This window comes from Salvia hispanica, chromosome 6, assembly GCF_029641045.1.
Source record: "Salvia hispanica isolate PSC_SH4W2 chromosome 6, Shi_PSC_v1, whole genome shotgun sequence".
In the NCBI taxonomy this organism is placed as follows: Eukaryota; Viridiplantae; Streptophyta; class Magnoliopsida; order Lamiales; family Lamiaceae; genus Salvia; species Salvia hispanica.
In genome coordinates, this window is record NC_142697.1 from 28664283 (window position 1) to 28675643 (window position 11361).

The 11361-nt window shown below is 33.2% G+C and overlaps 2 protein-coding genes across 3 annotated transcripts; both read right to left on the minus strand.

The window, feature by feature from the left end:
* Window positions 1-5054: 5054 nt before the first annotated feature.
* On the minus strand, window positions 5055-5654 carry LOC125206518 (uncharacterized). The gene has a single exon (XM_048105768.1). The coding sequence runs from the start codon at window positions 5652-5654 to the stop codon at window positions 5055-5057; it is 600 nt and encodes a 199-aa protein (XP_047961725.1).
* A 3019-nt stretch (window positions 5655-8673) lies between these two features.
* Window positions 8674-11109, minus strand: LOC125205318 (uncharacterized). Of its 2 annotated transcripts, none has more exons than XM_048104179.1 (2): window positions 11063-11109; window positions 8674-10294 (listed from the first exon to the last, which is right to left on the minus strand). In XM_048104179.1, exon 2 carries the CDS (start codon window positions 10280-10282, stop codon window positions 8891-8893), a length of 1392 nt encoding a protein of 463 aa, XP_047960136.1. In that variant the 5' UTR covers window positions 10283-10294; window positions 11063-11109; the 3' UTR covers window positions 8674-8890. The 2 variants fall into 2 exon arrangements, with proteins under 2 accessions (XP_047960136.1, XP_047960137.1); XM_048104180.2 differs by lacking the exon at window positions 11063-11109 and adding an exon at window positions 10488-11033.
* Window positions 11110-11361: the final 252 nt, after the last annotated feature.

Sequence of the window (11361 nt, forward strand, 5' to 3'; positions counted from 1 at the left end):
TCAAAAGTCAACTCATCAAATTACACTCTTTTATCAAAATATACTCAATCATCTAAATATACTCAATCAAAACTAACGAAATCTCAAATATATTAATTTCTCACTCCATAAATCATAAAAATGACTACATGCATATACATACTTAATTTCTTAGTATTATCATCCAACAAAATAGTTATACTCACTCGAATTAAATTATTTTATTAGTATTAAATGATTACTAAAATTCTAAATCATAAAAATGACTACATGTATATACACTTAATTTTTAATTGTTATCATCCAACGAAATAGTAATAATTATTCGCATCAAATTATTTTCTTAGTGGTATTAAATAATTATTAAAATTCTAAGTCGTAAAAATGACTACATAAACACACATACTTAATTTCTTAGTCTTGTTATCCAACTTATATGGTAATAGTCATCCGCATCAAATTATATTATTAGTATTAAATAATTATTAATATTCTATGTCTTGAAAATGACGACATGCACATACATAATTTCTCCGTGTTATCGTCCAACGGAATAGTTATAGTCATCGCATCAAATTATTTTATTAGTACTCTATTAAATAATTATTTTTTAAAGAGAGTATTAAATAATTATTAAAATTCTAAGTTATAAAAACGACTACTATGTGCATACACTTCATTTTTAATTGTTATTATCTAACGAAATAATAATAGTCATTCACATCAAATTATTTTATTAGTTGTACTATAAAATAACTATTAAAATTCTTAGTCATAAAAATGACTACATGCATATACATACTTAATTTCTTAGTGTTATTGTCCAACGAAATAGTAATAGTCATTCACGTCTAATTATTTTATTAGTACTAAATAATTATTAAAATAGTAATAGTCATTCTTGTATAAAGTATTTTAATAATATTAAATAATTATTTTATTAAATCTATTAAATACCTATAAGTTTAGAATTTAAAAAATATTATATAAAGTATTATTTAAATACAGGTTAATTCATTATATTAAATTAAATTTTAAATAAACTAATACGTATTACGTGAAGTTAGAAAGAATACTTCAAAAGCATATTTATGTAATGAATTTAAATAAACTAATATTACCTAATAAGTTGTTTGGAAATTTATGAGAGATTGATAAGAAGATTTGAATATATATTTGTTTAAATTAAGCCATCCATAAATATACACATAACTTTCCTAAGCAAGTAATTTTTAAATACAAATAAATGTTTCATATGCATGAGGGTAGTATGGTAAATATACAAAACATAAATTTAAATAAAAATTTAAAATAATCTAAAATGACTATTTTAACCTCATTATAGCATTATGGCTTGGAGACATTACGTCTCTAAAACATTTTCCTATAAGAAATTATATAAATAGAATTTTGGAGATTTGGTAGATTTTCATTATATATAACATAGTATTCACTATAACTCATGCACTAGTAACTCCATGTAGGTGTAGTATTGAATGCGCACTAGCTACCATAGATAGAGTACATTTCACTAATTATTTTCTTAATTACAATTACCTGATCTCATAAACATGCCTTTTCACGTGGTAATTTATACAACTCGTCAAAATCCAAGAATGGAAGCTAATGTTTTATTTAATGTAATCAATCACAAATGTGACGTGGCTTTTCCTCTCCACCTTATCGTAATTCTAAAATAATGAAAACGTATCTTTCTCTCATAGCTTTGTTGAATTTTAAATTGGTTTATTCTTCTATACAGAATGTACTGCCGGCCTGAAAATATAATAAATATTCATTCTCTTTTGGGATTAAAAACAAATACTTACCGTTTTTAATCCTTTGGATTAAAAAACAAAAAGTTGTTTGTCTTCGTACGGCGGTAGTTCATATAATAGAAAAAAACCTACTATTTATTTTCTCTTTGATAATAGATTGAAGCCGTCATCCTTATGTTATTCTTTTATTTGGTTACAATCGCGGATTCAGAAATTTCATATCGAAAGTAGATAAATAATTATATTGACTTAAAAATATTTTATAAAAATATAGGGATCGAACCCAAGTTGTTGTTGTGAAGAAATGATGGTTTTACCACTAAGCTACTTCCATATTTTGGGGTACAATACCCTTGTTATTAATTGGATCCACCAATTTATTCCAATTGTAAAATTTAAAAGATAAAATATTTGTTAAAATTATTTATATTACAAACTAGATCACAACTGTAAAACCAAAGTTAGGACCACCATGAAAGTTATTGATTTGAAATGATTCATCAACGTGTCATGCACTTGTAAAATTCAAATATTAGCACACTTTAACCCGACACGGGTTTTAAGAAATGTAATGGAAAGTGACTTGAAAAAGTTGGTGGGACGTGGGTCCTACTTTTAAATGATTAATTTTATAATAAAATGTGAGTAGGAATGAGTTAGTGGAATATGGGGTTCACTATCAAAAATGGTATAAGTGAAGTGTGTCAAACTTTCAGGGATGGACCGAAATGGTAAACTGTGTCAAACTTTCAGGTACGAGGTAGTAATTCTTAATAATTTGAAATGTTTTGTAGTATGCAACTCAAAATATAATAAGGTACATAAATGAACTTGTCAGATCGTAATACAACTTGAAAACATAATAGGAAGTTCCCGAACTCGGCGAATCCCTCGCCTCATCAACTGATACGATGCTATTCGTATTTATTAAATTTTAAAAATTTGAAAAAACTGCACTTTTTTTGTTTGCTTTCCGTTCGAGGTTACCCCCAACTCCTCGATGAAAAGCGTAAAAGAAAGGGGAATGGGCCACCACTTGATTCTATTTTGGGCCAAAAAATATATATTGAGCATTGGTATGGGGCCCAGTAATAATGAATTGAGGATAATTATTTATTGGGCCACCTTTTAACTCTTTAGAAAATATTCAGTACTTTAGTTAATGGCCCACCTTTATTAGTCCAAATTTAATTGAACTAGTATCACACCCGTGCTATGCACGGTCTATTTTATTTTCTTGCACTTATTAAAAAAATAATTTTACTAAAATGTAGTACATGATAAATAAATCTAATGTATCAACTAATTATAAGTCATTATGAATTAGAATTAATTCATTTAAACGCATAAGCTAAATTATTCGAATAGATGATCCGTTCAAAGCCCACTCAATCCAATTTTAAAAAGGATATTGATATCTAATACCACGAAATTTTAAAAAGTTGATTTTTTTCCACAAACTTTAAAATTGACAAATAATATCACGAACTTTAGCTCGGGTTTGTTTTTCCCAACAAATGAAAACATTCATGTTATTTTAATAGATTGAAGAACAATTTTGGAGGGTGTGATCAAGAAAAACTATCTTCAAAGATTGAAAAACTTGAAGCTCTCAAAATTGTTGTCAAGAAATTACGAAAAAAAATCCGTACCATAGTATTATTTGTGGGAAATTTTTCATTCGTGGAAAAAAAACAAACTTGGGCTAAAGTTCATGATATTATTTGTCAATTTTAAAGTTCGTGGAAAAAACCAACTTTTTTAAAGTTTCATGATATTAGATAAATTTTGTTCGAATTAGAGGTTGCCTTGTAAATTTGAAAAACCCAACCGCTTTCCTCTTCTTCTATAGGTTTCATGAGGGAACAAAAATATTGACATTGTCATTGATATATTTTTGGGTGCTCGTGTTTTCATAGTTGCCGAAAAGCAAAAAGAGCATGCTAAAGGAAAATGAGAAAATTACAGTAGATGAGACAGATATCCATAGGAGAAGGATGAAAGTTTATTCAATATAGTTTCTTTTTTTTCGTGTCTCAACGTTACATAAAAGGAAATACTTATAGGAAGATTTCATGTGCTCTACTACCCCACTAAACATCTACATACCAGTTACATAAAACAAATTAAAGACCTTCTCATGTACTATTCCACTAATTGTGGGATAATTAATAAATTTTGTTCAAATTAGAGGTTGCCTTGTAAATTTGAAAACCAACTGTAAAATTTGTGAATATTAATATTTTACTCTATTCCAGTTTCCTAATTGTAATATGATTGCTCACATATGTTTCACCTTTATGACGTGTTTGAGTTGTTTGTTAAGTAATTTGAGAAATTTAGATAAAATTAACGAGTGATCTAATTCTCGTTAAATTCACAGTTTTTTTTTTTTTTTCCTGCTATTTTTTATAGGTTAAAGCCCACTTACTGTTCGACGAAAAGTTTCATTTAAACACCCAAATTTTCGCTAAAAATTGTTGGATTTTGAGCTAAGTTATTGTGATGAACATTTTCCTTCATCCTTGATCAGTTATTGCGATTTAATTTGTGAAAGTTTGAGACAATTGTTTTAGAAATTTTCAAAAGCTTTGGGATTCAATTTCCAACAATTTTCGCCGGATTTCTTTGGTTTCCCGTCAAGTCTGTCCAGAGGCGACATAATCATACCTTAATTCAGTTGACGCCTTAAAGTCATAGCTAATTTGACGACATAAAAAAATTGTAAGCATGTACCATTTGGATTATTCAAGGAATTCGGTAAAATTTTCTAAATAATGTTCGAAACAAAAATCGCTTCGAATTTCGGCTGGATTCTAGTTAATCCAATTAATTTCATGTATTTTTTTTGGATTCCTTATGTTTCAGTCAATGCTTTCGAATCAAAAGGTTAAATCTTCGGAGCAAAATTTCGAAATATCGGCAGTTTAGTTTTTGTTTGTTCTTGGTTCTGGGTTAATGCCCACCAACTGTCCGACGAAAAGCTTCGAAGAAACACCCCATTTTTTTTGCCACAAATCTTTTCAATTTTAAGCTTAGTTATTGCTGCTGAACATTTTCGTTCATCATTCACCAGTTATTGCGTTTCAATTCGAAAATTTGAGGCAACTGTTTTTGTAATTGTCAAAAGCTTTGGTATTCAATATCCAACAGTTTATTGTGAGCATCATCAGATACATTTACATAAATGTATCTTGAAATTATTAGCACACCGACAACACAAGGCAAGCCAAAGCCGAAACAAAGCACACAAACAGAAACAAGAAGAAGAGAAAGAAATGTAAAGGTTATGGATGTTCAGAGTGCCTTAGTCTCTCTGACAGTAAAGCTGAAGTTGTAATAACTGACGCCGGTGTAAATACCATCATAAAGATTAGTATAAACAACTTTGCCATCGCTGGACCTCTTGTCTTCCTGAGTGTAAGAATAAGGAATATTGCAGGTGCCTCTTGTTCCCACAAAATCAACCGTGACCGAACTCTTGGCAGGCACAGGAACCATCGCGGTGCCTGTAACCGACGTTGAAGTTGTTGTGGTTTCACCCCACTCAAACGCCCCATTTATATGATAATCCACTGTAATTGAAGCCTTTGTAATGAAGGGCACACCGGCTTCGATGGTGCTGCTGATCCCTGCACTCAATGACAAGCTTCGGGTAAAAGAGTACGATTTTTGATCTGTGTATGTGACAGAGGCCTGCAGAGTGGACTCCCCGTCCTCGTTGTTAATAAGCGTGGATGAGCCTGCCACGCATGGCGCCTCGTCGAATATCCGAGCATACTCCATCTGGTACCTCACATTGTAGATCTTTCTCGACAACACCAATTCCTGCACTTGCAATATTGTTTCTTTTGTGATAGTCGTCGCTACTGGAGCTAGACAATTCTCAATACCCATACCACTGCTACGGCAGAAGATTTGATCTATCCGTTCGTTAGTGCAAACGGATAGACAAAAATTGAGACGCAATTATTAGCGTTTGGAAAATTTTAAAAATAACCATAATTTAGGACGCAAAAGGAAACGTCTTTAAGTTTAAGGAAAATTATCTTAGGAAACTTCTATTTATGTTCCATAATTTTAGTTGGGACACTAACAATAAATGACCTTTTATGAAGCGTTGGTGGTATAATTAGATACAAATTAGCGTTCTTAATAGCATTAAAAGGGTCGTTATCCGATTTCTTTTACTTTGTATTGATTTTCATAAGTTTTGTAATTATTTAAATTTGAGAACTTGAAATTTGTTTCATATCGGAGCTTTAATGGGATCCCATACATGAAATGTCAGCTCAACCACAATATAAAATCAACTTAAATATGTGCAAGTTTTCATTAATATAACAAGGAAAAGAGGTTTTTCATTATATACAGCATATATTAATTTACTAAAATTCATTCACTACATATAGATGTAGTCCATATTTTATTTTAAACGCACTAGCAACCATATTACATTGTACTAATTATTTCATAATTACAATTACATGATGTATCTCGAAAACATGCTCTTTCACGTGGTAATGGTATCTATCATTACATACGAGTACGACAAACCTAGTTAACTTGTCATAATTGAGAATAGAAGCTAATATTGTAATTATCGTAATTAATCAATTAAAATGTGATGTGGCTTTTCATCTCCACTTATCGTAGTTATTAGTGAAAACGCATCTCTCTTAACTTTGTTGAGTTTTTTAATTGATTTTGGTTTATTCTTCTATAATGTCTATCGGCCTGAAAAAATGATAATTATAATTGATACTCTTTAGAGCATCCACAATGGATGTCCGATCTCACGCCCGATCGGCCGAGATCAGGCTCGGGCATGATCGGGCATCCATTGCAAGTCTCGGGCATGCCCGAGGACGATAGAGAGTTTGGTCGCGCCCCATCTCTCGCCCGATCCATCGGGCGCCCATTGCAGGCCGATGCCCGAGCCCGAGCCTGATCATTTTCCATTTTTTTTATTTTTAATTTTAAATTATTTATAACCCTAATTAAAAACACTATAAATACTCCATTTTTCTTCACTTTTCACACACCAAATTTAGATGACTAGTTTGGTTTATTTTTATTTAGTATTTTAGTTTTAATGTAGTTTTTTTTTTAGCAAAGTATGATGTAGTTTCACTTATAAATTAAGCAATGTAGTTTTATTTTTTTTGCAATTGTGGTGTTTAAGATAATATATTTTGGTATTTTAGTTTAATTAAAAAACAATGATTATAAAAAGTGGATAAGAGATAGGGCATCCACTGGGACTTCACCATTGCAGAAAAATAGCATGCTGATGTGTCAATCACTAGGACTCTCACTAGGGCTTTCACTATGGCATCTATTGTGGATGCTCTTACGGCTTAAAAACAAATAATTACCGGTTTGCATCGCATTTCTTTGGATTAAAAAACTAAAAGTTGTTTTGTCATCTTACGGAGGTTTATACGATTTAAAATTTAAAAAGGTTTAATATATGTTAATTTAATTATATTAGCAACTGGACCACAAGTGCAAGACAAAGTTTGGACCACCATTAAGTTATTTATTTGAAATGATTCATCAACGTGTCATACACTTGTAAAATAATATCTTAATTATTTGAAATATTTCGGAATACACAAATGAAAATGTGTACAGAAATATTGCTTGTCGAGTTACATGAAAAAAATTGAAAATTACATAATAAAATTAAATCGTAAATGGTCGAGTTGAGGACAACTTCTTCACCAAGACGAGATACAACCCGATGGTGCTCTCTATTTGAGAGCATCGGCTCCAAAGTTGAAAGTTTGAAACGATAATGCCTTGTATGCAACAATACCGCAGTATGTACGAGCTTTAATGAACTTCAATTCATTTTCAATGTACACAATTCATAATGTTAAACTATTTTAGTATTTCAATAAAACTTAACAAACAGCTCATTCGTACAAAATGCTAAATTCAAATATACATAGTTATATAAAATGGTTGACGGAGAATACAACGCTAGTTAATATTTAAAGTGCCTACATGATATTCGGTTTGGTTGATTCATATATACTCCATCCGTCCCATTAAATATAAAACGTTTGCTTTTTGGGTAAGGATTTTATGTAGTGTTGTTTTTTGAGTTAATAATGAGAGAATAAAGGAAGAGATAGGAAGAGATACGGAAAAAGTGGAGATGATGGTATTTACATTTTAAGAAATGTTTCATTTTGAATAAGCGACCCAAAAAGGAAAATGTTTCATTTTTAATGGGACAGAGAGAGTATATGTGATTTGTCGTCGTTTTCGAACAAATTGTTGAACCTATCGTTCTAGGTTAATGACTGCCCACGATTCAACGAAAAGCATAAAAGAAATGGGCCACCAACTTGATTTTATTTTGGGCTGAAAAATGTACATTGATAATGGGCAATGGACAGAAAGAAAGTTGATTTGGCTCAGTCAACATGACTATATGTTTCAAGATTATTGAAGAGGTTCAAGATTGAGAATTGCAAAGGAGACAACAACTCCAATGGCCCTACACTTCAAGTTGTCAGCAGAGGCCCAAAAGAATCCCTAATGCTAATATAATTGGAAGCATAATGCATGCCATGATTTCTACGAGACCAGGGTCGATAAGTGTGACTAGCAAGTTTATGGCCAACCATGGAAGAGAACACTGATATAGTGATTTTGGAATATTGTTGGGATGATTTTGATGAGTATAAATGTGATGTGATAATTGGATATTGTGACTCTGATTTTGTAGGAAATATTGATAACAGAAGATCCCAATCTAGATACATTTTCATAATGTTTGGAGAAACCATTAGTTGGAAGTCAAATCCCAAAGCGTGGTTGCATTGTCAACTACAGAGGCTGAATTCATGGCTCTAACAGCTGCCCTATTATTAGCCAATTGAATATGACACAAATTAACTACTTTACTACACAAACTAGACATCCATATATGATTCAAATCAACCACACATTTTGTACATATGAAGCAACATCGAATCATCAGATACATACGTGTATCTGGAAATTATTAGCATAACGACGACAAAAGGAAACGAAAGCTCATGAAACAAAGCACACAAATGAACAAAAATAAAATAAAATAGTAAAATGCTATGGATGTTTGGCACACAAGTGGTAGTTCAGAGTGACTTGGTTTCTCTGACATGGAAGCTGAAGCTGTAATAGCTGACGCCGGTGTAAGTACCATCAACGTGATCGGTGTAAGAAATTTGGGCATCGGAGGAGCTCTTGTCTTCCTGAGTGTAAGAAAAAGGAATGTTGCAGGTGCCTCTTGTTCCCACAAAATCAACTGTAACGGTAGACATGGCAGGCACAGGAACCATCGCAGAGCCTTTAATGGTGGTTGAAGTTTTTGTGGTTTCATCCCACTGCAATTCCTCACTTATGTCAAAACCCATTGTAATCGATATACTTGTAATGAAGGGCACACCAGCTTCGATGGTGGTGCTGAAGCCTGCAGTCAGTGATTGACTTCGGCTGAAACTATAAGATCTCTCGTCTGTATATTCAACTTCGGCCTTCATGGAAGCCGCCTGAGGCTGGTCGTTGATAAGCGTGGATGAGCCTGCCACATAAGGCGCCTCGTTGAAAATCCGAGCATACTCCATCTGATACACCACGTTGTAGATTTTTCGTTCCAGCACCCGCTCTTCCACTTTAAGTTTGGCGGCATCGGTTATAGTCGGAGTGTCTGCGCAGAGAAAATAGTCATTCAACTTCGCAATATATTGCATGCGGCAGAAGTTATTGTTGGTTGTACTGCGGAGCGCAATTGAATTTTCATCGATTTTGGAAGCCAGTAATTTATTCGTCTCGCCTTGTGCGTACATTACCACATATTCAGGTCCACCGGTCAATCCCGACAAGGAAAATCCATAAAGTCCTCCAAACCAAGCAGGGGCTATTATTCGGACATGTCCGTCTGGCTTCATCTCCACTATGAAGATAGCTCTTTCGTCATTAGGATCTTCGGCCTTAAATAAAGGTGCCGTTGCTGTATCTGTACTGAAGAGGTACTTGCCATTATTCCCCTTAAATGCCACCTTGCTCGGCAATTTAAGTAATGTATTCCAGTCCACAAAAGTTAGGTAACTTTTGTCATCATTGCCGGCTTTCTCATCCACGTAAAACCTCATGCTCGATGCATCCACTAACACGCGACCTCCACTCTGGACGTGCCTGAAGTAAAACACCCCGGCATCATCAACCTTGACGGGCTCAAACAAGGTGCAGGAGGGCTTTGAGACGTCCTCTTCCGCCTGGTTGGATTCAGCAATGATGAATTTGTCATTTTCTTTGCGGCGCCAGTATCTGTTGAAATAGCCGAATTTGAGGTTGACATATTTGGCGTTGGTGATAGAACGCTCCACATCAATCTTGACGAGCGTGCTGAATATGTCCTCTTCTCCCAAAACTACTGATGCGCCATCAGCCTTGAAGTAAGCATGGCCTTTACTTCCGTACGCTTTCGATTTGATCACGATCACCCTTGGAAGAGAGATTGTTGCCATGTTTCTTCCACCCTGAAAATTAAATGAGAAACTGTATAAATTTGTTGTGATAAAAACTAGTAACACCAGTTTTTGATGAGAGACATGCTCAAGCCTGCAGCCATTATATTGTTAACAATCAATAATCTAAAATGAACATGATTTTAATTAACGATTTTATGAGGCAGGGTTACCAAAATTGCACTACCAAAAATAACAAATTTACCGACGGAAAATTCCGCGGGTAATTCAAAATTTCCGGTTGGTAAACTGCTTTATCGACATATTTGTCCGTCGGTAATGCGCACGTCGGTAATTTGTTATTAGTTATGGCCAACAGAAAATCCGTTGGTAACACCGATATCCGTCAGTAGTTACCGACAGATGGTCAGCCATCGGTAATTCCACAGAGGAAGAGAGAATAAAGTAAGAGAGAAGATAAAGTAGGAGAGATGAGAGGATAAAGTAGGTGAGAGGAGTGAGTTGATTGTTGCCAAAAAAGGAAACGTCTCACTTAGGTTGAGACGTACAAAAAAGGAATACGTCTCACTTATGCTTTGACGGAGGGATATACTAAATAAAATCAGATAGTGAGTCAAAAATATGTTTTTAACATGATTCACAGACATACAGTACATAACAAGCATAAATACAAATGGAAAGAAGAAATATGCAATATTATGAGACAGATAGTGAAAACTCCATAATGCAAGAAGGGATGTAAAAAAGGTTATAACTAAATGGATAAAAGCTTAAAATATAATTAAAGGAGGATGAATCAGAGGCTGCAGGATATATTACAGAAATTTATAAATGAGGGAATGTGTTTCTTGCTCGAAGTTGTTGTGATTTTCTAAGTAAGGAAGATGTCTATTTATAGATCCAGTTTAAGGAGTTAACATTGTGGTATTTCTTGCTCTTTGTTCAATAATTTGTGGGCGTGGGACCATACATTTATTTAAGAGTGAATTCTATGCAAACCCATTTGAATTCTAGGGTTGATATAATCAATACCTATTGTTTTATGGATTAAGAATATAAAGTATTGACACGAGATTGTTTAAAAGACAAAATACAATGATACTACCTCCGTATAGTAT

Bases quoted from the DNA above. Each gene is read 5' to 3' on its own strand.
- LOC125206518 (XM_048105768.1), bottom strand. From the start codon at position 5,654: ATGGGTATTGAGAATTGTCTAGCTCCAGTAGCGACGACTATCACAAAA.
- LOC125205318 (XM_048104179.1), bottom strand. From the start codon at position 10,282: ATGGCAACAATCTCTCTTCCAAGGGTGATCGTGATCAAATCGAAAGCG.